The sequence below is a fragment of the Daucus carota genome, chromosome 5, assembly GCF_001625215.2.
Source record: "Daucus carota subsp. sativus chromosome 5, DH1 v3.0, whole genome shotgun sequence".
NCBI lineage: Eukaryota > Viridiplantae > Streptophyta > Magnoliopsida > Apiales > Apiaceae > Daucus > Daucus carota.
The window spans coordinates 7,387,265-7,413,436 of NC_030385.2; the positions used below are offsets into that span (position 1 = coordinate 7,387,265).

General features: G+C 37.5%; 3 protein-coding genes across 3 annotated transcripts; all 3 read right to left on the reverse strand.

Moving 5' to 3' along the window:
- Positions 1–874: 874 nt before the first annotated feature.
- Positions 875–9,339, reverse strand: LOC108220128 (protein EARLY STARVATION 1, chloroplastic). Its single transcript, XM_017393806.2, has 11 exons — positions 8,849–9,339; positions 7,198–7,289; positions 6,895–7,085; positions 5,734–5,773; positions 4,786–4,867; positions 4,568–4,645; positions 4,361–4,486; positions 3,910–4,031; positions 2,429–2,468; positions 1,322–1,396; positions 875–1,174 (listed from the first exon to the last, which is right to left on the reverse strand). Exons 1-11 carry the CDS (start codon positions 9,121–9,123, stop codon positions 1,009–1,011), a joined length of 1,287 nt encoding a protein of 428 aa, XP_017249295.1. The 5' UTR covers positions 9,124–9,339; the 3' UTR covers positions 875–1,008.
- Positions 9,340–10,988: 1,649 nt separating this feature from the next.
- On the reverse strand, positions 10,989–14,610 carry LOC108220365 (uncharacterized). Its single transcript, XM_017394109.2, has 11 exons — positions 14,310–14,610; positions 13,886–13,943; positions 13,696–13,806; positions 13,444–13,581; positions 13,092–13,161; positions 12,954–13,009; positions 12,609–12,734; positions 12,176–12,315; positions 11,821–11,893; positions 11,668–11,742; positions 10,989–11,489 (listed from the first exon to the last, which is right to left on the reverse strand). The coding sequence occupies exons 1-11, from the start codon at positions 14,486–14,488 to the stop codon at positions 11,184–11,186; spliced, it is 1,332 nt and encodes a 443-aa protein (XP_017249598.1). The 5' UTR covers positions 14,489–14,610; the 3' UTR covers positions 10,989–11,183.
- Positions 14,611–15,954: 1,344 nt separating this feature from the next.
- On the reverse strand, positions 15,955–17,582 carry LOC108221264 (stemmadenine O-acetyltransferase). The gene has a single exon (XM_017395154.2). It carries the CDS (start codon positions 17,578–17,580, stop codon positions 16,180–16,182), a length of 1,401 nt encoding a protein of 466 aa, XP_017250643.1. The 5' UTR covers positions 17,581–17,582; the 3' UTR covers positions 15,955–16,179.
- Positions 17,583–26,172: the final 8,590 nt, after the last annotated feature.

The following is a 26,172-nucleotide window of genomic DNA, read 5'->3' on the forward strand; positions in this document are numbered from 1 at the left end:
AAATACAAATCTATTTAGGTGGGTGTTCAAATATCGATTTTTTAATATTATTTTATCAAAAAATCAATATTTAGTAAATATTATTCTAAATATTTATACTATACCGATATAGTGATGAAATAACAGGTATGATACTATATTGACAAAATAAGAAATGAGAAATAAGTTAAAGATCTAATAAGGGGGCCGTTTGAGTGAGTTTAAAATAAGTGTTTCTTGCTTAAAATAAAAAAGTGGAGTAGAAGTTAGAAGCAAGTTAAGACTTATAAGTAATTAAAGTGTTTGAAGAAAAGATAGAAGTCCGGAAAAAAAGCTAGCATTCCTAGCTTTTTATAAGTGATTCTTGATTTTTTACACAAACAGTACGAATAAGTGCTTCTAACTTATAAACCAGAAGCCCGGCTTATAAGCCGGAAACAAACGCCCCGAAGATTTTTTTCTTTTCTTTTTAAAAACAGTGTTTCTTTTTCAGTACAAATATCCCATGGGTCAGCATTTGATTAGGTACCACGTTCAAAATAACACTTCAATAAAAATTCGAAGGTCATGTTTTAACAGACGAATATTATAATTTCCATGAACTGAACATTAAATTACCATATAGAGTAGTATGGCAATTGGATCCAACAGTTTTTATTGGAGTAATAAAACCACTGATAGTTATTGTAGCCTCCTGCATATATTTATATAAAACATTTAGACTTGATGTCTTCCGGCAAATTAAATTGCTATGGATGATTACACGAATCTATCACTTATCAAGACGCACGCATAATATAACTGGTTTTCCGCAGCAAAATGCTTTAAAACACAATGGACTGCATTAACATCTTAAAATACAAGGGTCCTCTAGGAACAGTTGAACACCAATGTATAAAGCAATTCCTACTGTCTAAATGAATAAATAAATGTATTTTGGCAGGTTTTTTCCTTCAACCATAGAAATGGAGTTCCATAATGATTTTATACCATCTATTACAAATGTACTTGAATTGGATTTCAAAAATGTCATCGGGGTGAAGAAGGCAACTCCGGCTCATCATCGTTTGGAGGTGATGGAGAAGTCCCGAAATCAAGATTTGGGAAGACACCTGGTGGCCTTTCCCGGGGACTGATAGAAAGCAACTGGGAGGAGTCTCCAACAACATCCGCCCATCCGTAATGGGGGTCAGCCCTTCAATCAGAAATCAAAACAAACGATTATGATGTAAAAAGTAATTCTCTTGGGGCTAAGAAATGACAGTCATACAAGTGAACACCAGTGTCAGATCAGGATAATACTTCTCAGGCAGACTATTAGAAAATTAAGAAGATGTCTTACTCATAGTAAGTCTCTTCATCTACTACAATATCCCAGCTCTCGCCTGTTGTGCTCTTGCCGTATTTGTGCACTTTGCTGTTGAGAAACAGACCGTGTAAATTATACTTGACCACACAAATTATTCACAGCCAAAGTTGCAGATCGTATATACTAGATTCATTTTAAATGAGAAAAGTGGAGAGCCCATTTGTTAAATTAAATATATACTTTCAAATAAGCTATCCTTGTTCAAATATATTCTTATTTCATTTTTAACATTCTATACAAACTTACACAGATAAATACTTCTTATTTCATTTTTAACAATCTATACAAACTTACACAGATAAATACATATTTCTTACTAAATACTTAATCAGTTGCAACATCTATAAGCAATATGATACTGCCTGAAAGTTATTAGCAGGTGAAAGGGCTAAAGGCCGAAATTACCAAATAAATCCCACATGTAGGACTTGCTTTGCACCTACAACTGCTGTTGGGTTCGAAGACAGCAGTAATTATGAATGTTTTGGGACACCACAACATTGTGTGGGACTTCTATGCAATGCAGAAATGTGCATCACTTCTCCTACATCAGGGTCAGGCACAACTACATCTATTATGCATCGTTTACACACAAATTGTGACAACTCTTACCAGTCCAAGAAATGCGCTACACAGGGAAATATTAATTCTTTGGAAGAAGAAATGTACATACTTTTATCACCTATAACACACCCTCATCCAAAACTATGGTAATTTGGTCCACACTGTCCCTAATTGTAGTATTTTGGACTCTTTTTGGCGGAACAGACCTCATCTTTGTATATGTACACACATAATATCTAAGCAAGCACTGGTTTTTAGCCTTGCTCATTTTAAAATTAATACCAAGTTTGGAGAAAAAAGCATTTTCTGTTTTACTTTGGATTAGCAAGAGTGCTATGTTATATATGACTCTTATAAGACCTACATTTGGTTCATCACAAGTCAAAACAATTAATCTATAATGGGGTTAAAAGAGGCAGTTTGTAAAAGTAAGACAAATTGGTTTAGCATTCAAATTGTAGCCATATAATATAATAAAAAGCTTAAATCCAGATGAAGAAAATTTATGCTGCATACCCGTTCCCGAAGTGTTCTTCTCCCCAAGTCCGCGACCAACCTAGACAAAGGAGAAAAACTTTTAGACTCCACAATGATAAGCGGAAAAAAATAGAACTTAATCAGTAAATTTATGAGGTAGTGCTCTCATCTCGGTTGAATCTATTCAGTGAGAATCTCAAATAAGGTGCTCATTCCACTTAAAATTAAGGTGCCGTATAATTTGTAATATAGAAATTTAATTATCATACAGTTAATAATATATCAATCAAATTTCCTCGGTTTTCGGTAATATACTTATTCTGTTCATATACATATCATTGCAGTCTATATTTATCTTTATAAGAAGATAAGCAATAAAATACCCATTTTACAATTAAGCATCCTATGACCTCTTCTCAGCAGTATATTTGTCAAACTTGATATTATCATTACATTTTTGAAAATATGGATCATGGAGTCTTAATTGGGGGTTTGCATGGGGTTAGAATATAAGAAAGAGCTTTTTGTGTAATTGTAGATGATAGGAGAAATCATAAATAACTCAAACTCAAATGTCTGAAGAGTTCTAATATTACAGGACTTGTATTTCTAACATCCAATATTGCATTAATGATACATATTAAACCTTTATGTTACAAAGGAAGGATTGAATAGAGGTGCAGAGGGACTGAAATGCAGACCTATTCCGCACTGGAAGTAGTTGCCTATTTATGAAACTGAAGAAAGGAAAGATTAAGAAAATTTGTTAACATGTAGCCTAAGTTGTGATATAGAGGTTAGTAGCTGTACATGAATGTTATGATGCAAACCTTCGTTTCCTAACTGACAATATATAAATCTCTTCAATCATATTAAACTTAGAGCATCTCCAAGAGGCTCTTCATTTAGACTCCTAACTTGAGATTTTGAGGAGGATGATGAAAAAAATTGCTCCAAGAGACTCTTAGTGGCTCCTTAAATCACTAGGAGCCTCTTATTTCTCTCTCCTCTCTCCTCAAAGTTAAGAGCCACCACATACCTCTTAACTTAATTTTGCACAATAAAAAATTCCTTCACTCCAATTCACCTCCACCTTTCCCTCTCTTTTTGTTTTATAGTGGAGCCCAATACGAATAAAATATGAAATAGAGAAGAGATATAGAGAATATTGTTGGAGTTTACACTCTTAACTTTGTACTAAATTGCTAAGAGCCACATTGTTTATATTAAAGAGTCAACTAAGAGGCTCTTGGAGATGCTCGATAAACAGGACAGACTGAAGTCAATAAAAACTTCGATGCACACTGTAAAACATCTCGCACACAAAATTTATGGTCCAATATGCTTTGCTTATCAATAGAAACTAACAATAAGATGCAGACACTTTGACAAGATGCACAGGCATGAGTATCAATGTCCAAGAAGCTTCCATAGAGTACATGTAATGTGTTATATATAAACAAATACATATAATTACCATCTTATATTTATAAATAATTTCAAAGCACAGAGAGACATACGTTCAGCAGTAGGAGATACATGCCAGGTCTCCCCTTGACGAGAACCGATGCCAGCAAAGAACTTCTCCTCCCATTTGTCTCCCCATTTAGTTCCCAATTCAGTCTCGGCCCATTTGTCTGTCCTGAGATATTATATAAATATATATATAAAATAAGCACACATTATAAGCTACAGGCATATCATGCTGAGTGTTCCTATTTCTCTTTCATCCTGTCCATTCTCTATAACTGCAAAATATAATTTACAAAGTGGCAGAGGTTTCCAATTTTCATTTAACAATCTTTTATGTAGTAAAGGCTGTTTTGGTATAAGGCCAAGTGAACAAGAAGATACGTTCACTTATATTTATGACTAGAGTTTTACTTACGTATAATAGCTCTAATGGATATGTTGTAAGGGTGCATAATCATGCATGGAATTGTAGCATTGAAACATATATTAGAATATTACCATTTTAAAACGGATCCTCTTCCATCATAATGCTCTCCCCATTTCTCCCACCATGACTGTTCATTCAGTCTACCATACTTATGTGCCCCTTTCTCAGTCCATCCTTTAGCATCATATTTCTCCCACCTACATTTCCATATGACTTCCCATCAATACTGAGTGTATCATGGTCTAAGACAACAGCAAATTTAATGAACATTCACATACCAGTTCTCATACCAACCGGCATTTTCTGTTCCAGATTTTGCTTGTTTCTGTGCACTCCTTTCTATTCTAGCAAGATTACTGCAATTGTATTGAACAAGAGTTTAACTTGGTGATGGCATTCCATACACTCAACATTTCACTATAATTGTTTCTAGCCCTTTGTCCGTGGAACAAGTAACAAACTTTTAGTCTGATTAGGATTTAGGAGCGATTATTACCTCCATTCATCTTGGTGAAGAACTTCTCGCCATGTTTCCCACCATGAATCCCCTTCAGCATTTCTTCCAGATTTCTCCACACCTACAAAATTACTAACTAATTTGATTAGCCAGGAAAGTGCAAGTCTTTAGAATATAAAGGATATATTTATATATTTAGTCATGTCCACCAATTGCTTTAAATAAACAATTTTTAGTATGCTTAATTGTTACTAGGCAATTATAAGGAAAAAACATAAATGCAAACTGATGTTTAATGGAATTATTAATAATCTTAAGTAGTAATAAATAATATGTGAAACTAAAGGTCGCGTCAAACGGTCAAAGGAAAAGCAAAGTGCAAGGAATGAATGATGTGCTAGCTGGAGAGTGGCTGGGATACTTTTGCCCTAGTTACTAAATAAGATGTGATGGTAGTTTAAGTGCATAAGATTTTGAAAGGACGATAGCCATATGTGTAAAGTACTTTGGTGTGTTTAGACCTTTAGTTGTTTTGAAGTAGTAGGCAATATAGTTTTCAGATTTATGTAAGTTTAATCTTTTTATATTGTTGATTTATATAAATATCCTCCTTTATAAGATTGTTGTGTAGTGAATAGTGATTAGGGGTTAGTGCTTTGATATCTGATATGAGGGTGTGACAGTTTGGTATCACGATGAAGTTTAAACAGATTGGAATTTCTAAATGACATTATGACAAGGAAAAAATATAAATGACATGACGGTTCCAGGCTTCCAGCCATCCAGGCACTTGAGATAAATAATATTTCCAGAGCCACACTTGTTCTAAGCATGAATCGCAAGGAAAGATACCATAATTACTAGCAACAAACTTAAAACTAGTATGAGAATCAAAATTAATAGTATAATACAGTAAGAGAGATAGTCTGGAGCTAATTTAACAAACTGACTGGCAAGAGTAAGAAGATGAAAGGATGAGTAACATACCAAGCTCTTTATATCCGGTCCAGTCACTTTTCTCCCACCACTGTCAAGTAGATCAACAAATCCAATTAAATGCATTATGCATCCACCTGGGATGATACTTAATAAGGTCACAAAAAAACAAACTACATGGAAAAATAAGAGTTTCCTTTCATAAGTTGCAAGTAGCATTTATCCTGCAGATCATGAAGTCACTAGTGCAAAAAGATTGATTTCTGCCCGGATCCAGGATTTGTGATCAAAGATAATCACATTTCAGAAATTGATCATATGAAAAAGAGTTCCAGAAAATACAGGATGTTACTTTGACAAAATGTTATAATGACTAAAGATGTCACAAGCGTTAATGAGAACAATAACATTGTAGGACTGTTTTAGGGTCAAAAATAAACTTATTACCATTCTTGTTATAATATACTTGTACGAGAATGTTAGAAAGTTAAATGAGAGTGACTGGGGCTCAGATGCGTAGGAAACATTGCAGAACTACACATAAAAATTGATACGCGGTGTTGTATAAAAATTCTCTGACAGTTTGGTCGCTGGACCTCCTATTACAATCAGGTGTATATTATAATGACTTGGCGGTGATTAATTTAATAAGGAAAGTGTCACTGATTTCTCTAAAAACGAGCAGACCTCCTAGGATGATCAGGAATCCATTATAATGAATTAATGGTAACTTTTCAAATATGGATACTTAGCTGATTTCTCTCAAAATTCTTATGGAAAATTAAGGCAATGCTCGGATCCTTCCCCAAAGTGGTGTGCACTGGGTACGACGATTATTGATGAAACCTTGTGCACCAGATACGACAACTGTACCTGATTTTATATCTTTCCTTCAACTACAAAATGGTTTATTGTTTAATTAACACTGTGACAATATTTTATATCTTTCCTTCTACTACGACAGATTAAAGGCTTGATATAGAAGATGATTTTTTTTCCCCCTAGGATTTCAACTTATTCTTGCCACTTTTGATAAAGGCCCCTTAACTTGACAGCCTGCTGTGTAAATAATTTGGATGTCCAACATATTAAAATAACCATACTAAATAAACAAAAGATTCAAGGCTATACATTAACTGATTTATGTACAATTTCATTACACTAAACTTTTACATATGAAAAATTATATATTAAATCCTAAATAGCTTTTACCGTTTCTTTCCATTCAGAGGAGCCATCGTGGCTTTGACCACCCATCCTTGCCCATCTACACCTGTACCCATTATCACCAATATCTTCGCCACTTTCACGGTACCAGGTACTGCCATCTTCGTTAGTGCCAACCTCGTTCACATGTTCATTCAGACTAATTCCCCAGTCCTTCTCATTGGCTATACCAGTATCTATTATTAAAGCAGCAAAGACGAGCATAAATATGTATATTACTTTGACAAAATTCTATTTACGTTTAAGAATGTAGAAGTGTAAAACCCTCACAGAATTAATGCAATGTACCTCTTTTAGGAGGGGTATCACGGGACTGAGGACCTGAATTTCTTGGGGTACAACGGGGGAAGAATTTCTCTTGTTTTGAAGAAAGGCGAGATCTGTAAATTTTGACAGGGCTATAGTATTAGAAACTCAGGTAGATAGAGCAGCCTTTTTGTCATCGCCATGAAGAAGCAAAAGTGACATTTAAGTAATACAATCAACAAGGATGGTCACTGAATAAAAGAAGACAGTATTCATTAAAGTTAATCGCATTTCAACATGATTACTAGAAAATCGAATTTTATTTCCTGTGGTAGTCTTTGGTTAAGAAAATTAATGTGTTGGAAGTGGGAACCTCATTCCTATTAAATGCTTAACCCATTCCTAATATACCCCCTGAAATTTAGAATCGATCCCATTCCACTCAAAAATCCAGAAGCTTGCAAGTATTCTGATCTATATACACAAAAACTTAAAGGGCTATAATCAGTGTTGTTGAAATCGCGATTAATTGCGCTTTGCGAGCAGGCGAAGGTTTCGCGAGCTGCATTTGAGCGATCTAGCCCGATTACGAAATTAGCTAAAAATCGCAATTACTCGCAAAAACTCGCACTGAAAAGCGCAAAAACTCGCAAAGGTATAAAAAGACTAAAATACCTTTAAGTTAAAAATAAAAAAAAAAAAAACTCTACTTCTCTCAACCCTCTCTCTTCATCTCTCTCTATGTCAACACTATTTCTTTAATACCCTGGTCTTAAATATTTAGCATATATGCAAAATTTTAAATACTAGTTTCAACGTTTGTTAGGTGTTTGATTAAATTCCCCTTAGAAATCAATCTCTTAAAAGTTACCGATCATGTGGCCATAGTTAAAGATGACTCGAAGTGTTGACATTGGATGGAAATATGGGAATCAAGTGGATAACGACAAGTCAAAAGTTCAATGTTCGTTTTGCAAACATACTAAATGTTATTGATTGATAATATGATATTTTTATGTGCGATATCTCCACTATGTTTGAGACTATTATTTATGCTTGAAACTATATTAGAAGTAACATTCTCAAAATTATATAGATAATTTTATTTTTTGTCAAAAAATCGTGCGAGTAGTCACGCTTCGCGAGCTGCGCATCAAAATTGGAGCTTGCGTTTTTTTTATTTTGCGTGTTCCACAACACTGATAATCACAAACATAATCTTTGGTTATTTCTTGATATTATCTCTTCAAAGAACTATATAATATAAATTTCTATTACTTCCTTCTCCTAACACCTTGGGTTTTTAGGATAGTTGGTTCCCTAACATAGTATCAGTAATTGAGAGGGGTCTCTAAGATGAAAATAGATTTATGAGCGTCTAGTCCCAAAGGCCAAAGCTAATCTCAAAAGTAGATTATATAGTCCCATTTGCAGGTATCCAAAATTGTCATGAAAATGCAACCTTTACTGAAATTACCATACTTCCCAAAGCTAATTTGCAAATGTCATGAAAATGCAGCCTTTACTGAAATTACCATACTTCCCTACGCTAATTTGCAAAATTGAACTAACAATGTGGTAGGTATCTCAAATTCTAGTAAAAATGCAATCTTTACTAACATAGTAATACTAACCTAAGCTAATCAGACTATTTAAAACACTCGAAAACTAAGCAAATCGAACAGAAGTTTACCGAGAAGACGCAAATGGCAATGCAGGGGTAAGATGAATCGGAAATCTCCGAGAAACAGTACTATTCTTGGGATGAAACGGCCACTCTTCCGGCTTCTTGCTCAATTTACGATGTCGTATCACAGCAGGTCTATCAGCAGAAGCAGAGCACTTGATCCACGAAGACTGACTCAACTTGCGGCGCTTCTTGAGCTCAACGAACTCAAACTGGCGGCGGTGATGATTAGATAGGTCTAGGCGGAGGGCATTGAAGGGGGGTGTGGGAGTAACCGCCATTGAATCGAAGCTTATGAGAATGGCATCTTAACAATGCTCGAGAATTAGTTGGTGCGAGAGAGGAGAGAGAGATCAAGTGAGGTTTCTAAGGAGAGATACATACATACATTATATATATAAACCCTAAGAGAGAGAGGGGGGATTTGTTGAGAGTCCTGAGTTACTAGGAGTGAGTTTGAGTTGAGTTGAGTTGGTGTTGTAGATTTCCCAATATCAATCTACCTCTCAAGTACTCTATTTGTAGGCTGTAGCATTACATTCACTTTTCTCTTCACATCGGTCATTTTCGCTGCATTTTATCTTATAGTATTATTTTTATATATGGCCATGACACAAGATATTTTGGTTAACATGTTAAAGTTTTAATTAAAAGTTCTTCTCATTTATTTAAAAGAATAGAAAATAAAAAATAATGGTTCGAACAGTTCGGTTCATTAAGCTCGTTAAGCTTGTGTTTGTTCGTTCTACAATAAATAAAAATATTTATAATATAATATGTAAATATAATATATATAATATTAAGATCCATAATTTAGGTATTAATTTGAAAATATATTAATAAAATATTTGGGTTAATTTTTTTTAATTAAATTAATTAAAAAACAACTTAAATATTATTTAAAAATATACATTTATATTGTTCGCGAACTGTTCATGTTTGTTTCGGTTCGACATATTCGTTAACATGTTCGGTTCGTCTGTTACCGAACTCGAGTTCGGACAAAAAAATTTGTTCAATAAAGTTATCGAACTTTGTTTAGTTCATTGAGATTTTGTTCGATTTCGGTAAAAGTTCATCCAAGTTCGTTTGTTTACCTGCTAGTTATTTTGTAGTTTTATTTTTTATTTTCAGCATGTTTGATGAAATATTTAAATGAATTTTTCTTATTAGACATCAAACTCATCCATCATCTTTCACATAATCGTAAGATGATAAACTTTTTCTAATCAAAGAATTATATTGGAATATATTTTATAAATTACTTTTGAGACTCGTATTTTATATAAAAAAAATTACATAAAATATGTACAAGTCATAACTAAACTAGAATATAAGACAGCAATTTGCATTTAGCCACCTGTTAGACTCCCCCGACCCAAATCAGCCCCTGTGAAAGTGATAGGTGGACAGTGTACTTTGTGTGGATACACATGACGTAGGTCTGACTAGGCACTTGCTATTCATGCTGCCACTTGTACCATTCACAGGCTCATAGCAAACAGAGCCCTACCACTCCCTGCTTTTCCCTCTCTCCTTCCTCAACAAAAGCAATGACAACTGACAACTAGACCACTGCTACTTGGCCAAGAAATGCCCCCCACAGCACATAAATTCCAGTCCATGTATCATCCTCATAGTAAACTACCCACTACGCCACAGCTGACAACTCAAACTCTCCCCTACACACAGGCATTATCCTCACAGTCAGCAATCTAGTCACCATATATCAACCAGATTGTATTCAGAAGGTTGTGAATCAACCCCCACAGGCCACAATACAAACAATTGCCATCCAGTTTGGATTAGAGCTATGACAGATTAGTTAGGAACACCATCCAGACTCAACCTTGCTATCGATTGAGCAACATACGCTTAATCGGACTCGTAATACAAGTTGCATTGAATCTCCAATGGCGACAGATATTAGTATATTACGTTCATGCTGATACTAGTGTTCAGTACTATTTCAAGTTCTAATCATCTTCTAGGCTCAATGGCAAAGCAAATTATGATTGTACATTGTATGTTCTAAGAAAGGGTGCCCAAGTCCAACAATTCATTTCGAGGCAGATACTGAACAAAAGTTGTACTATGAATCCTAGAAGAAGCTAAACAATACAGAATTGGCAGAAATAGAAAAACATAACCATTGCAAAACTTCTTTCTTTTCTATTAATGCACAAATAAATATCAAAGAATGTGTTGTACTTTTACAAATATCATATTTCCTCACAAATTAAATGACAGAGAAGTAACTGCCCAGACAGACTTTAAAAAATAAATTCTACCTGGCTCTTAAAAAGAATGAAAAACAAAAATCGATGAGGCAGGCTAAATCTTAAATGGACAAAGCATGAACAAGTGTCCTATTACTCTTTCTGATTCGAGAACAAAACATGAACATCAACAACACTGAAGATAATAAGAAGAGCCTGAAGTATGTTCTAATCTCTTGCATACCCAGATCAAGAACCTCAATTTTCTTCCCGTATCTACTTTTCCTTTCCATTAAATATCCATTTAAATAGTCATCTATCGAAATCAACTTCGATTCGGACAAGTTCTCAGATTGGAGTTCATCCATCTGGCGTGCACCCATAGTAAAGAGGGTAAATAATGCACCAGACCAATCATTTATAACTCTCTGAAATCCAAAAAGTAAAGAAGTATTAGAAAATTATTGTAAATCGTCAAATACTAAGTGATGAAGAAACAACTGGAAAATCAATTCAGTTGCAAACAAATCAATAGACCCATCCTAAAAAATTGAAGTGTATTTAAAGGGATAGTTAGATTTAGAATAAACAGATAATATAACATACGTTGAAGGTTGGAAGATCAACAGGATTGAACATTTTAAAGCAGTCTTTTGTGGAAGCTGTTATATCTCCATAAATCTGCGTCAACACACCATCAGGACGTTAAGGGATAAAATTCATTGAGAGAAAACTAAAACAAGGCAGAACGTTAAATACCTCAAAAGTGAAGGCCATGGGAACCCTTGCAATGTCAAACATGTAATCTGTGGTTGTTCCATGGGCGAGATACCTATTTGAGATGATAAGGATAATAATAACACAATTATTATACAATTTATAACTAAAAAAACCTAGCATCCTACTCCTCAATGTTTGAAATTAGATGGTTGAGCTTGACTATATTACATATCAATGTGGAGTCTGTAAAGTCAAATTTTCAACATCGCAAAGAGGGCATATAGTCCTCACAGTAAAACTCAGTCCAAAGACCAATTGAGGGCCATAATCATATGTATCAGTGTAGAATTTTCTAAAAGCAGATCATATAAATAGTTTAGAGCAGTATACTAACCCAACAGAACCTCCACCTGATCCAACCATGCAGCGGTTTTCGCAATGAAAATAATTAAGCTTTTTAAGCATCAACTTCATTCGTTGTGATGGCAATCCATCTGGGGTTGTGTTTTTGTGATCATATGGCATAAACAGAGCCTAATAAGCAAGCATCAGTGAAGAAACATGTCATTAGCAACAAAGATGAAGTAGATCAATTTTTTACAAAAAAGGAAAAAAAAGTTAGTGCATTGGACAATTCATTTTAGCTTGCTAACTATTATAGAGAAGCTAACCATAGAATTCAAATCCAAAAATACGATACAAGAAATAGTAGTGATCTAGGGAGGGTAATTGCAAATACGGGTTTTTATGTATCTTCAGAGGAGTAACGACACAATTTAAAAAGCACAGGAATCAGGGTTATAGTAAGAAAAAGGGAAAGCTCATACCTCCATTCCAGAATGCATATTGATCCACATATGTGGTTCAAATGATCCAGAAAGTTTCCGCATCAATGTGCTCTCGGGCTCACTAAAAGGGCCAGTTCCAGGATTCTCTTCATAGGGATCATAGTCCTGATATTTTATCAAAATAATGGAGGGAACGATGAAAAGAAAGCTAATTCTGGCAGTATCTCTTCGGCTTAAGTTATATATATTTATTCCAAAAACAGACAACAAGAGAATGAGAATAGTGGTGGTATTTCCAGACACATTTTAAACAAAAGCAATGAAACGTAATTTAAAAAAAGTAGTACTGCAAGAAGAAGAGATTCCTCGCATATTTGAACTAACCTTCTCCTTTTTACCCCAGTCTACACTCCAATTTCGATTGAGATCAACTCCTCTTCCTGCACATAGCACAAACTAAGCTACCACACTCTTATAAAAAAGTAATGCTGGAATCTAAATTACTAAGGCAAAGCGCAAGACCATTTCTTCTTTCACAAAGATCTCCATCTTCAACAAGTTTGCGTCCATTCACATTTTCCATTGGTATTACCTAAAAGATCAATATACATTAGCTTTCTCATATCACATAATGTTTACCTTTATCAGGCAGTTGAACAAACAGCCTATAAAAGATGTTCACTACTGGCTCCTAGAATTATGAATAACAAGGAAATTATCTCAAAATGACATAAATTGCACCAGAATAAGCCTAATGCATAGTAAATCCAGTGTTGCATAATTGGAACGACTTACAAATAAGATGTCGAAGGCACGTGACATATAAGAATCAACATTATTGCTTGTTATAGTTCAGGTGCCAGGAGAGAGTTACCTTAATTACAAGCTTCTCCAGGGTACGGTTTAATAAAACCTGATCCATTTTGGGTAGAAATTGTTCTTCACTTAATATAGAGATGACCCGCAATGCAAGCTCAGTTGTAATAAGCTCCCTCGCGTGCTGACCAAAACTCTGGAATACAAGCAATCATCTGTCAAAAACACCAGACATTACCAATCTGAAACAATCTAACCACTCTATATTCATTTTAAAGTCCAAGAACTCCAGCAAAGTTATCCAACTTACAATTAGAATCCGAAACTTTGACTTCTCATCAGTCTCTTTCCTATTCTGACAGTATGTTACTACATTAAGATCAGCCTCGTAGCCCCTATTTTGACCATTCAATATCTCCATCTGTGGTAAATATAAAGCATTAATTCAATGAAATCCATACAATCACATACCGCAACCCCAAATTTTCTACAAAACTTACCGAGAGTTTGTCCGGGTGACGATTAACCAAACCTTTAATTTCTTCCAGTAATGCATCACTGATAAAAGATACATTCAAGAACTTAGCAACTTTAACTTTATCAAAGATCAGATATTCAGACCAAAAAAAGAAAAAGAACACTCAAGATCCAATCTTTATCTTCTCAAATGATCCATATGTCATAACTCAACAAACCCAACAAAGATACACATAATTAATCCATAAATTTGTCTCCCTTTTATATACAATACAACCAACCAACAAGCAACAATATATATATATATATATATATATATATATATATATATATTTATTTATATATATATTTATATAAATCAAGAATCAACAGCCATAAAGCATCATAAATTATACATAACTATCATTGCCTAAAAGAATAAAAACGAAAAGGGTCAACGAATAATACCTTCGATGATAAAGATCTCGATTAATGGGGGTAAAAGAAGGCAAGGCTGGATCAGTTTGAGCATAAATGATGAAAAAATTAGAGAAGAAAAGGATGAAAATAATGAAGAGGGAGGGGAGAGAACAACATTGTTGAAGACATCGACAACCCATCTGAATCTGTGAAACAATGATTTCCATTCATTTGATTTGTTTGTTCATTTGTTCACTCAGATTTGACAAAGTACTAAACTTTTTTATTGAGCCTCAAATTTTTAACCGGCCCCTTTAAAATACTTCTCTGTTTGGATTTATGTGATCGCTTTATGACTTTACATTACCAGGCAATGTAATTAAATGAAGTGTTCAATGAATCCTGAGCATAAAATTTACAAAATTAAAATATTAAATTTTCTGGTATGATTCTCAGATTTTTAATGTAAAATTTTGGTTACTCCCTCCCCCGTCCTAAATTAACTGTCGTATTAGACTTTTTCATGATTAATTTGACTTGATTTTGACTGAAAAATATGTATATTAAATAATTGAATAAAATTATGAAAAATACATCATTAAAAAGATTATCAAATCTATATTATACTACTAAACCCGAAACATTAAAATTTTAGTCGGTGGGTACTCGGGCCGAATTGTGGGCTCGAATTGTGAGTCTATCTCACCAAAACTTCATACTTATTAATCTATTGCCATTTTATATATCTTTTGGTCAATGATAGAAAAGTCCATCAAAAATTTAATGAGTCTTTCCAAAATGACCTTATAAAAGTATATAAAACGATAAGAGATAAACAAAAGTTAGGTTTTTGTGGGTGCAACTAATGATTTTATGTGTGTGTATTTGTTTCATTTGTTAATAAGTTTCGAAATTTTTAAGAGAGAAAAAAAAGGTGGGATGCATGATAGCTTTTAATTCTTTTTTTTTATTATTTTTAACGGATATTATGATAAGTGATCTAAATGAAAGTTTGATGATCCGATTGCAAGTTTGTAGTCAGTTGAGTGACCAAAATGACGCTTCAGCTGAATGTACATGCCACGGTGGATTTATTTAAGTCAAGTCACGACGCTTAGTCAGTTTTCCGTCAAATTTTTAACGGAGTGTAACGGTTAGTGACATGAATGAAATTTTTTAAAAATATAATGATGTTACTAAAAGTTTTTTGAGTTAGATAATCCAATTGCAAGTTTCCAGTCGGTTGAGCGACCAAAACGTCGTTTAACTCGTCAGTGACATTGCATGTCCCACTAAAATGTGCACCACTACAGCTGCTCTCATGACTTAGGAGGGTAATATCGACTCGAATGCAATCAAACAGGAAAGGTTTTTCAAAAATTTTATTTTAAACTATCCTTTTCCTCCTTCAAATTCATTTTGAAAATTGTTTGGAACCCGGGCAAACACTACAGACTGGTAAAAAAATATTACATCATCCATTTTATGCCTGTCATCTTGAATACTTGTTCATTTGTATGCAGCAATATAAATGTTGATGAGCGGTGAGGAATGAACTCTAGTCCGCTCATACAACCCACACGTACTTAAATTATTACATTCCGGAGCTCAGAAGCGCATGCAATTGCATAAAAGTAGGAAGCACATAAAGTTGTCTAAACCCCCACATTTTCACACAAAATCCAAATCACACTTAAAAGCAAGACTTGTACAAATAATTTGAAAGTGCGGCTACATATATTGACATACTTATTCACTAGAGAATAACTTAAACTCCCAAAACTGAGAATCAAATATATTCCTGTATACAAGTGAGATGGTCTAAACGGCAGTTTGCTCCGTGACAAACTCTCCAACTTGAGAATGATAATAAGCATCAAACCATACGGCACACGGCAATATGGCATATTCATAATAATTAACAAATTTGAAGAGGACTCGGATCCAAAGAAGCCAAAGCCAAGAGATGATGATCATGCTCCAGAATATCCATTTCTTGTTCATCAAGTGTCAGCCATGCTTCAATCCCTCCGCCACATTTCGTGTCCATCAAAACGATGAAATTCATAAGCACCTCGCCTTCTAAACCAACATTACTAACCCAAACAGGCCTTCCCCACCCAAAATCAACCTCATAAAAATCAAAGTTGCACCAGCTGGTGCATGCATAGTGATCCACCTCTTCTTTTGACCCAAAATCTCCGATTTCCTTCATTGATTTACTCATCACTGCAGCACCAGGATCACCCATCATTTGCTTCACGTATTCGCCATTTATTTCTGATATGCCATTCCTCACCTGCTCCACCAAATCCCCGTATCCCAGCTTATCATAACATTTTGCACTAGCTATCCAGATTAAATTGCCAATAGACTCTTTTGACAGAGCTGGTTTCATTCTTCTCCGGAGATTCACAACATGAGTTAGAAGGGACAAATTCTTGGCACCGCCTTTCTTTTCTGATGCAACCATAGCACATTTCCAGATGAAGGCCGACACAGCCTCTACGCGGGTAGGATTTTGCACCACATTTTTGTCAGTTGTCATTTTTTTAAGAGTAGCTATAGCGGAACCATCAAATACAAATCTCCTTGTAGTACACTTTCCTTTCTTGAACAATGAACCCCACATGACCATGGATGCATCTTTGAGCCAAAGCTGATCATCAGCAGGGAACAACAATGACGCGACAAAATCAGGACACACGGCCTTTTCCAATCCACGAGCCGTGCCAGACCATGCTGTCAAGAAAGTGCTGAGTGCAGCACCATCAAGAATTTTGTGTGAGATGCACACAGCAATGGCCATTCCCCCACACTCAAAAGTGTTTACTTGAATATTCGTCACTTGGCCTCCACTACTCTGCTCCGTGAAACTAAGCGGTAGAAACTTATTTATGAGCAGCAAATTAGGATCATCAAGAAACTGGTTAAGATCACAACTGACCTTAGCTACTGCAAAATAAGCCCCTTGGTCATTACAATCAATCCACAGATCATTTTTTACTATTCCAGCAAGCGGGTAAAAACGGGTTAGCGTATGTGACAATGATTGTTTCAACAGGACTAATCTTTCTTGGACATCATGATGCTTATTGTCAATAACCCCATAGTTGTTTGGATAGAACATAACCATTGGAACAAAAGGAGCAGGGATGAGTTGATCAAGCAGAGAAAGCTTGAAAATTTTCAAATGTTGAGGAGTGGGAGAAGATGGTTTGATGTTCTGTTTCGAGATGATCTCAACTCTCGTCATTGTTGCTTTACTATAACACATACAAATCAAAGTATTTGAGAATGGGATGTCCCCAAATATCATGCACTTGGCTATTTATACAACAAGATGAGCATTATTAAAAACTAGTACATGATTCTATTATATATATTTTTTAACATTTAGAATAAATATTATTCCGAAACCGTAAGAATTAAGATATTAAAGTTAATGGGAAAATCTTTGTCGACTAGTGTGTTATAAGAATGGAAGGAATGATTCTCCAGGTTGAATATGTAAGAATGGTTCATCTGTCCAATGCTGTGTCTGGATGGGGTGGGTGGTCATTTTCAAAGTCTCCGGTTCATGCTGAGATTACTACTGAATCTGCATTTAATCTGATGACAAATCTTAAGAGCATCGCCTCAAAACCCTTAATTTTTTTTTATTTTTACAAATCAAAACTCTTAGATAAAATTCATTAAATCATACCATAAATAAAAATTATTGATAATATGTGAAATAGGGCTGTAATTCGAGCCGAGCCGGGCAAGTTTCGAGCCGAGCCTAATTCGAGCCAGGTTTAATTGAGCAAAGCCGAGCGGCTCGGTTAACTAATCGAGCCTAAATCTTTGTCCGAACTCGACTCGGTTAATTTCACGAGTCGAGTCGAGCTGGCTCGTTTAGCTAAACGAGCTGGTTTTCACGAATCGAGCGAGCCAGCTCGTATAATTTTACATTTAATCGGGCCCAAACCTCTACCCGAACTCGGGAGTCGAGCCAGCTCGTTTAATTAAACGAACCCAAACCTTTGCCCGAACTCGGCTCGTTTAACGAGTCGAGCCGAGGCGAGCCCACTTAAACGAGTTCGAGCCGGACGAGCTCGCGAGCCGCCCGACTCGAATTACAGCTCTAGTGTCAAATTTGCTCCACTCCAACCACACATAACTCTTGTCTAAAAATATTGTTAACCAATTGATGTTGGCTATATTTGGCCAACCACTCCAGGCCTGTAGCAATATCTGTAGCAAGATTTCGTATCATTTATTACGATATGATAATATACATTTTATCTATAACAACTTAAAAAAATAATAACTTACTATTTCTAAAATATAGCCAGTACCATCGAAGCAAAATGGCTTACAGGTTCGACAAATTTTACCTAATGTCTTACCGGTTCAATTTAGCCAACCACTTTTAGCCAACGCCGTTGGAGATCCTCTAAATAAAATAAAAGACTTTGACTTTTATAAAAGGTCTTTTACAAGTTAATGAATGTTAAGCAGAGATTAATTGTACCAGAGCAGGTACTAGGGTCAAAACATCAGAAATACATATAATGAACGCTTAAATGGGTGGAATTGGAGTCCTTTTCAGCAAACGTGCAGTGTTATATGTTTGTACTGAAATTATAGGGTTAAGTGCTAAAGAATATTAACTAAGAACAGTAAAGTAAAGCTCGAGAATTTGGTTACGCGGAAAACCCTTGTGAGGTAAAAACCGCGGGAGGGTTTGGAACCCTGCCGAAAAGATATTCACTAAGTAAATTGTTACAAGAGTTTGTAGTGTATTGTGTGTCTTTCTATTCACTATTTTTCTCCTATTTATAGTACAAATCCTATACTTGAATTCCCACGTCTAACGTTCAAATTCATGCTTATCCAATACAACTTATGCGTAACCAACTTTGCTATAAAACAGCTCCTGAATTTTCTCCGGGCTTGACCCTGTCTTCTCTCCAGGTTGTTGCTAACTGCTTCACATCTTCCCGTAGTCGTCACGAGACGTTTATGTCAAAGGATTACGTTCATGTCACGGAATCACGCTCTCGTCAAGGGATCACGTTCATGTCACGTCGTCTGATTTAACATCATAACATTAGCCCTTTGATTTTTGTCGAATATATTTCTAAATATAAGTGGCAAAAATCAACCAAATCTTTTGGATGGATTTTGTTCCTCGAGTTCCGCGCAATCCATACGTCCCCTCGTTTATCTCATCATTACAAACCCCCAGATATCACTTTGCTATCTTACCATTTTCCTTGTGACTGTTTCCATTCTTCACGCTTTCCAACTTTTCACCGTGCCAATCTCTCTCATTTTCTCATGGCGAAAAAGACTTCCGAGAACAGTGCTTCTACGAAAAAGGCTTCAGAAGCTAGCGCTTCCAAGAACGTTCAATCTGAATCACTCTGGGCAGCCACTGGTCTCCTTCTCGCTAGTGACAATAATGCAAGTATCATCTCCAGGTCAGAACTAGCCAAGATGAAGAAGGCGTTAGGCAAAGATGCCGTAATCGTCAGCCCTGGACCCGATGAAGGCGCCGATTGGTACAGGAAGGGGTGGGTATGTCTCTACTTCTATCCTTTTGATATTACCATTCCATTCCCGTTTTCTCCTTTCATCAAGGATGTGTTAGTGTCTATGCGGGTTTCCCCTGGGCAACTCATGCCTTTTGCCTGGAGGACTCTTGCATGTCTTGATGCTATTGAGAAGAAGCATCAACTGGGTATCAATGCGGACGTGGTGAAGTGTTGTTATGGAACCAAAAAATTTTATGGTTGTCGATTCGGGTTTACCAACAAGAGGGGAGATGAACCTTTGATTCTTAATGCTGAGGGTGTGAATGATAGGCATTGGAAAGAGAGTTTTTGTTTTGTTGAAAGATCCAGTTTAGGTGACAGTGGCTCCTATTTCCTTGAGCGTTGGGATTCCACAGGTTTTACTTCTGCTTCTCTGTCATTATAAAGTTCCTCTTCTTTTTATTCTTACATTACCCCCGTGATCACTTGATTTTGTTGCATCTTGTAGATCCTGATTTTAGCTTTAGTGATGACAATGCTGAAGCGACGCAGATTGTGGACAAGATATTGAATCTTCCACTTGGAGATAGAATCTGGCCCAATTGTTTGGGTCGTCCCATCAAACACTCCAGCCCTGTTGATGTCGAGGAGTATGCGAGACGTATGCACAAGGTTATTCACAGCGATGGGGATCAGTCTAAGTCCCTTCCTGCAAAGACTGTTGCTCAAAGGACAAGGAGCAAGGCGGTTGTTTCTGGTGTCAAGACCTCGGGCTCAATTCAGACTTTATCTTCTGAATCGCTGGACAGTCCTAGGACGGAGCAAGATTTGGAGGTCAGCTCTGAGAGGGTATATGCAAAAGGTATCCGCACATTGTTCAAACTTTTCATATTTTTATTCGTGTCCATGTGCGTCTCTGTTGTGTTGTTGATTCTGCTCGAGCCCTTTTATCTCGTTGTAGAGTTCAAAGCTCCTACTTTGAAGCCCTTTGAGGGTTCAAGCAAGGAGTTGTTTGCTAAGCGGATCCGGGGGGACAAGGCTTCAGAAAGTGGTGGGTCCAAGAGCCCTTTACTTATGGCCCTTGATGCTAGTCCTGACCACAAGAGGATGAAGCATTCGGCCACTGGTCCCGAATTCAAATCCAAGTTTGATGTTCCTCTGGTTCTTGACGGGTATGACCCGGAAGCCCAACCTTCTGAATTTGCTCATATGCTAGATGGTCTGCTGATTCCTCAAGCTGCGGAGAAGTTTTCCAAGAAGGACTCTGAGTTTCTTGTTGATGGCATTGCTGGCCATGCCTTTCATGTAAGCTTATTTTCACTCAGACGTCTCTCTACATGTTTTTATTTTGACAGTCATCTGATCATCCAATGCTTTTACAGTCCTTGCAAACTTCTCTGATGATTCGCAAGTTCTTGAAGAGCCAATCATCAAAACTGTCTGCCCTGGAGAATGCTCACAGCTCATGTGCGTCTAGGTTGAAGGTTGCTCAGGAACTGGCTGCCGTGAACTTAAAATCTAAGAAGGAGGTTCAACAGGAGTTGAAGGAGTTTGTTTCAAAGGTGCGTGTAATGGAGGATGAGATGTTGACCAAGTCTCAAGAGGCTGTTACGCAGCAGGCCATGCGTACTCGAGTTGAAGTCATGCAGGAGTTCTTCCGCGGTGAGCACACTAGTTGGGACTTAGATGAAGCCATGCGCATCTATAATGAAGTCTACCCTCAGGATGCCTTTGCGCTTTCCTTTCCCCTAGGTGGTGATCTATCTGAGCCTGTTGAAGCGGAGAAATCGGGTACAAACGACACCAAGGTCGTTGAGGGCGATGCCAAGATGGATGATGTCAAGGATGCTGTTGAAGTCAAGGGAGATGTTCAGGTCGAGGATTCTGTTGGTGTTAAGGGGAATGTTCAAGTCGAGGATGCTCTTTGTGATATCAAGGGAAATGTTGCCTGAACATGGTGTGAATGCCTGTTGGTTTCGTTATGTTTTATTTGTTTTGTTATTCCGTAACTGCCATTTTGGGACGTTATTTTGGTTCCTTGAGACTTAATTCGCAGGTTTCAGTCTGGTGACTTGACATGTGGTTTAACGATATTTCATGTGGTTGCGTATTGTCGTAGCGTCATGCTCATTTTTCATCTTTAGTTGTGATCTATTGTGTGGCTCTGTTTTTGATTTCTTTGTTTATTTATTTCGTCAGTGCATGCACATTGTTGCGATTTGTTAATAATCGAAGCATGTCGGATATCTCGTGAATCATCAGATATATTTGTTCCTTGGGTACCCAAGGTGTATGCTTTTATACTATGACAGGATAGATCATCAGATAGTTTAAACTTACTTAGTAACATTTGCACTTAGAAAAACAAACGTAGGCATCATGTTAAAGAGATGGCAATCAGATAATTTTATTCACGTCAACACGTTCACAGATTGAAAAAGAGAAACACAAACTTCCAAGTACTTCTAATGAAATCAAATTGTCCTAGCGACTTATTTAAACAAATAATGAAAATGAAACAGCTCACATATGGTAAAATTTCAAATGGAGTGCATTCCAGGCCCGCGGGACTAGTTTTCCGTCTAGAGTCGACAACTGATAGGCGCCTTTGCCGACCGCTGCATCTATAAGATACGGTCCCTCCCAGGTGTCTGCAAATTTCCCTGCGGTCGGGTCTGTCGTGTTCTGAAAAGTCTTTCGTAAAACCCTGCATCTATAAGATACGATCCTCTGTTGATAGGATGCCATCCTCAGCTTCGCCATCTGTCTCACTTCATCCACAGTGTCAATGTCATGTGCCATCTCAGCTTGGTTTGTTGTGGGAGTGAGCAGTCCATATCTTGCGGTAGGGGTAATAACTTCTGTGGGGAGCACTGCCTCCGCTCCATAGACTAGAATAAATGGCGTCTGTCCTGTTGATGTTTTAGGTGTTGTCCTGTCTGACCAAAGGACCCATGGTAATTCTTCCGCCCACTTCCCCTTATGGGACGTCAGCCTCTTCTTCAAGTTATTGATGATTATCTTGTTGCTTGATTCCGCTTGACCGTTGGCTTGGGGATACCTCGGGGTAGATTTCACCAACTTGATGTTATACTTTTTGCAGAAGGATTCCGTCTTGTCACTTATGAACTGAGAGCCGTTATCACATACGATTTCTGAGGGGATGCCAAATCTGCATAGTATGTTCTTCTTGATGAAAGCGATGACCTCTTTGGATGTTACCTACCTCAACGCCTCCGCTTCAATCCATTTTGAGAAGTAATCTGTCATGGCTAGCATATACACCTCCTGTCCTGGTGCTGGAGGCATCTTGCCAACTATGTCCATTCCCCACTTCATGAATGGCCATGGTGTCGTGACATGTAGGTACTCTGAAGGTTGGTGGATTACTGGTGCATGACGTTGGCAAGCGTCACATTTTTGTGCAAAGACAACCGCATCCTCTCTCAAGGTGGGCCAATAGTATCCCATTCGTAGAGCTTTGATGGATAAACTTCTTCCTCCAGCATGGTTTCCACATTCACCTTCGTGTAGATCACGTAATGTGGCGTCAGCTTCATCTTTATTGAGGCATCTTTGCAGCAGTCCTGTGGCAGATTTTTTGAATAAGACTCCATCAATCAGGGTAAAGCGTGAAGCTTTCATTCGCAGCAGTCGTGCATCATTGGAGTTGCTTGGCAGTGTGCCGTGCTGTAGGTAGTCTATGAAGACTTGCCTCCAGTCCTCGATGCCGTCATCTGTTTGCATGGTGTCAGTGCATAAAGCAAATTGTTCTTGTAGTCTAAGATTTGCAGGTTGCATGATATGTATTATGGGGATGGATGTTATACCAGTGTTTTTGAGCACGGCTCCTAAACCCGCCAGTGCATCGGCCTCCGTGTTGTGTTCCCTTGGCACCTGTTGAATGTTGAAGGTGTCAAACGACAGCTGTAAATTTTTCACTATGTCAAGATATGTGAGCATTTTTTGATCTTTTGCTTCATAAGAGCCATTAACGTGATTAACAATTAGGAGAGAGTCGCAATATATATCAATGTTTTTGACCTTCATGTCCTTTGCAGTCGTCAAGCCCACGATTAGTGCCTCGTACTCAGCCTCGTTGTTTGTTGCTTTAAACTCACAGCATATTGAGTATGCCATGTTGTCCCCTTGTGGCGATTTCAGCACAAGGCCAAGTCCTGCTCCGTTCATGTTAGAGGCCCCGTCAGTGTATAGCGTCCATGGTAGAGGGTCCGGGCATGCTGTGACGCGTCGGAATCCTTCTTTGGCCTGAGTCATCTGGTTTGGGCTGAAATCAGCCACAAAATCCGCCAAGGCCTGAGATTTGATGGCCGTTCTGGGTTCATAAACTATGTCATATGTGCTGAGTTGAATTGCCCACTTCGCCATTCGTCCTGTCAACTCTGGTTTGCTCAAGACCGTCCTTAAAGGAAAATTCGTCAAGACATGTATTTTATGAGTCTCAAAATAATGTCGTAACTTTGTAGATGTCATTGTGAGTGCAAGAACTAGCTTTTCAAGAGGTGTGTACCTGGTTTCAGCTTCAACCAGGCTCCTGCTCACGTAGTATACTGGCGATTGTGTTCCCTCAACTTCTTTCACGAGGACACTGCTGACTGCATGGCTTGTGACAGAGAGGTAGACATAAAGGTCTTCACCAGGTGTTGGTTTTGCAAGGAGTGGTGGTGACGACAGGTACCGTTTTAGTTCTGAGAGGGCTGCTTCGTGATCTTCTGTCCAGTTGAAACCTTTGTTCTTGCATAGTACATTGTAAAATAGTTTGCACCTATCAGAAGATCGTGATATGAACCTATTCAGTGCAGCTACCCTTCCCGTCAATTTTTGAACATCCTTCATGTTGCTGGGACTCGTCAGGTCGTGGATTGCTTTAATCTGTTCTGGACTCGCCTCTATGCCTCTCCTTGTTACCATGTGGCCCAGAAATTTTCCTGATGAAACGCCGAAGTTGCACTTTGATGGGTTGAGCTTCATGTTGTACTGTCGTAAGATATCGAACACCTCCTCAAGGTGTCTGACGTGATCTTCTGCATTGAGAGACTTCACCACCATGTCATCAATGTATACTTCCATTGTCTTCCCAATTTGGTCCTTGAACATTTTGTTGACTAGCCTCTGGAACGTCGCACTTGCATTTCTCAGGCCAAATGACATGGCCAAGTAGCAATAAACTCCTCTCTCAGTCACAAAGGCTGTCTTCTCAGCGTCTGATGGGTCCATTTGTATTTGGTTGAAGCCACTTGAGGCGTCTAGAAAGGTTAACAGCTCATGTCCTGCAGTAGAGTCCACCATGGTGTCGATGTGTGGGAGAGGGAAGGGGTCTTTAGGACAGGCTTTGTTTAGGTCTGTGTAGTCGACACAAACCCTCCATTTTCCATTCTTCTTCTGTACTATGACAACATTGGCTAGCCACTCAGGGTAGTCTACTTCTTTGATCATCCCCGCTTTGAGTAGTCGTGAGACCTCCTCGTTGATTATTTTGTTTCTTTCCGCCGCAAATTTCCTTCTTCTTTGTTGCACAGGTTTGTGATTTGGGTCGACGTTCAGCTTGTGGGTGATTACATCTGCACTAATGCCTGTGATGTCTTCATGTTCCCATGCAAAGGCATCCAATCGTGTCGTCAGGAATTCCACCAAATTTGCCTCTACATTTGGCGACAGATCTTCTCCCACTAGCACTTTCTTGTCCCCTGCATCTAAATTAACTTCAGCCAATTTTTCGGGACCCGTCATTACTGGTGTTGGTGTCAGTTGAGGTTCGTGTTGGGTGGTTGGCTTCATACAGGTCTTGTAGTGTAAGTCTAAATGTAAAGACAACCCTATCTGTTACATAGGGATGATAACTCAACAATAGAACAGGACAAGTAAATAACACTACGCCTGCACCGAAATCGGAAGATACGAAGACAAAGGTTGAAAAAGCCATCTACGGTCTTGAAGGAATAAGTTCACTGGAAGAAGTTCATTAATATGTTCATGCCTCAGTGAAGAATAAAGATTGAAGTATTCAAGATTGTGGAAGCAATGAAGATGTTGTCCAAGTACTCGAAAGATTTTAGTGCAACCCCTGAAGCAAGATATTTCTATATATCTTGGTTGATTATTTTATAATCAACACTCCGAAGCAAAATTCAGTTCTGGTATGATTGATCAATGTTCACTGACAAAGACGGTATAATGTTTGACTTCAGTGTTAGTCGCTTGTGAACCAGACCAGTGCACTAAGCGTCAGCACGTACGGAGTTATGCAAAGTATTTATCAATAGAAGAATTGATTCGGTCAATTGCAAGTCATGTGTGCCAAGCCAAGCGAAATACCTAGCCTCCGCAAGCTATGCCAAAACTTACTACACAACTGCCATAGGTCAAGC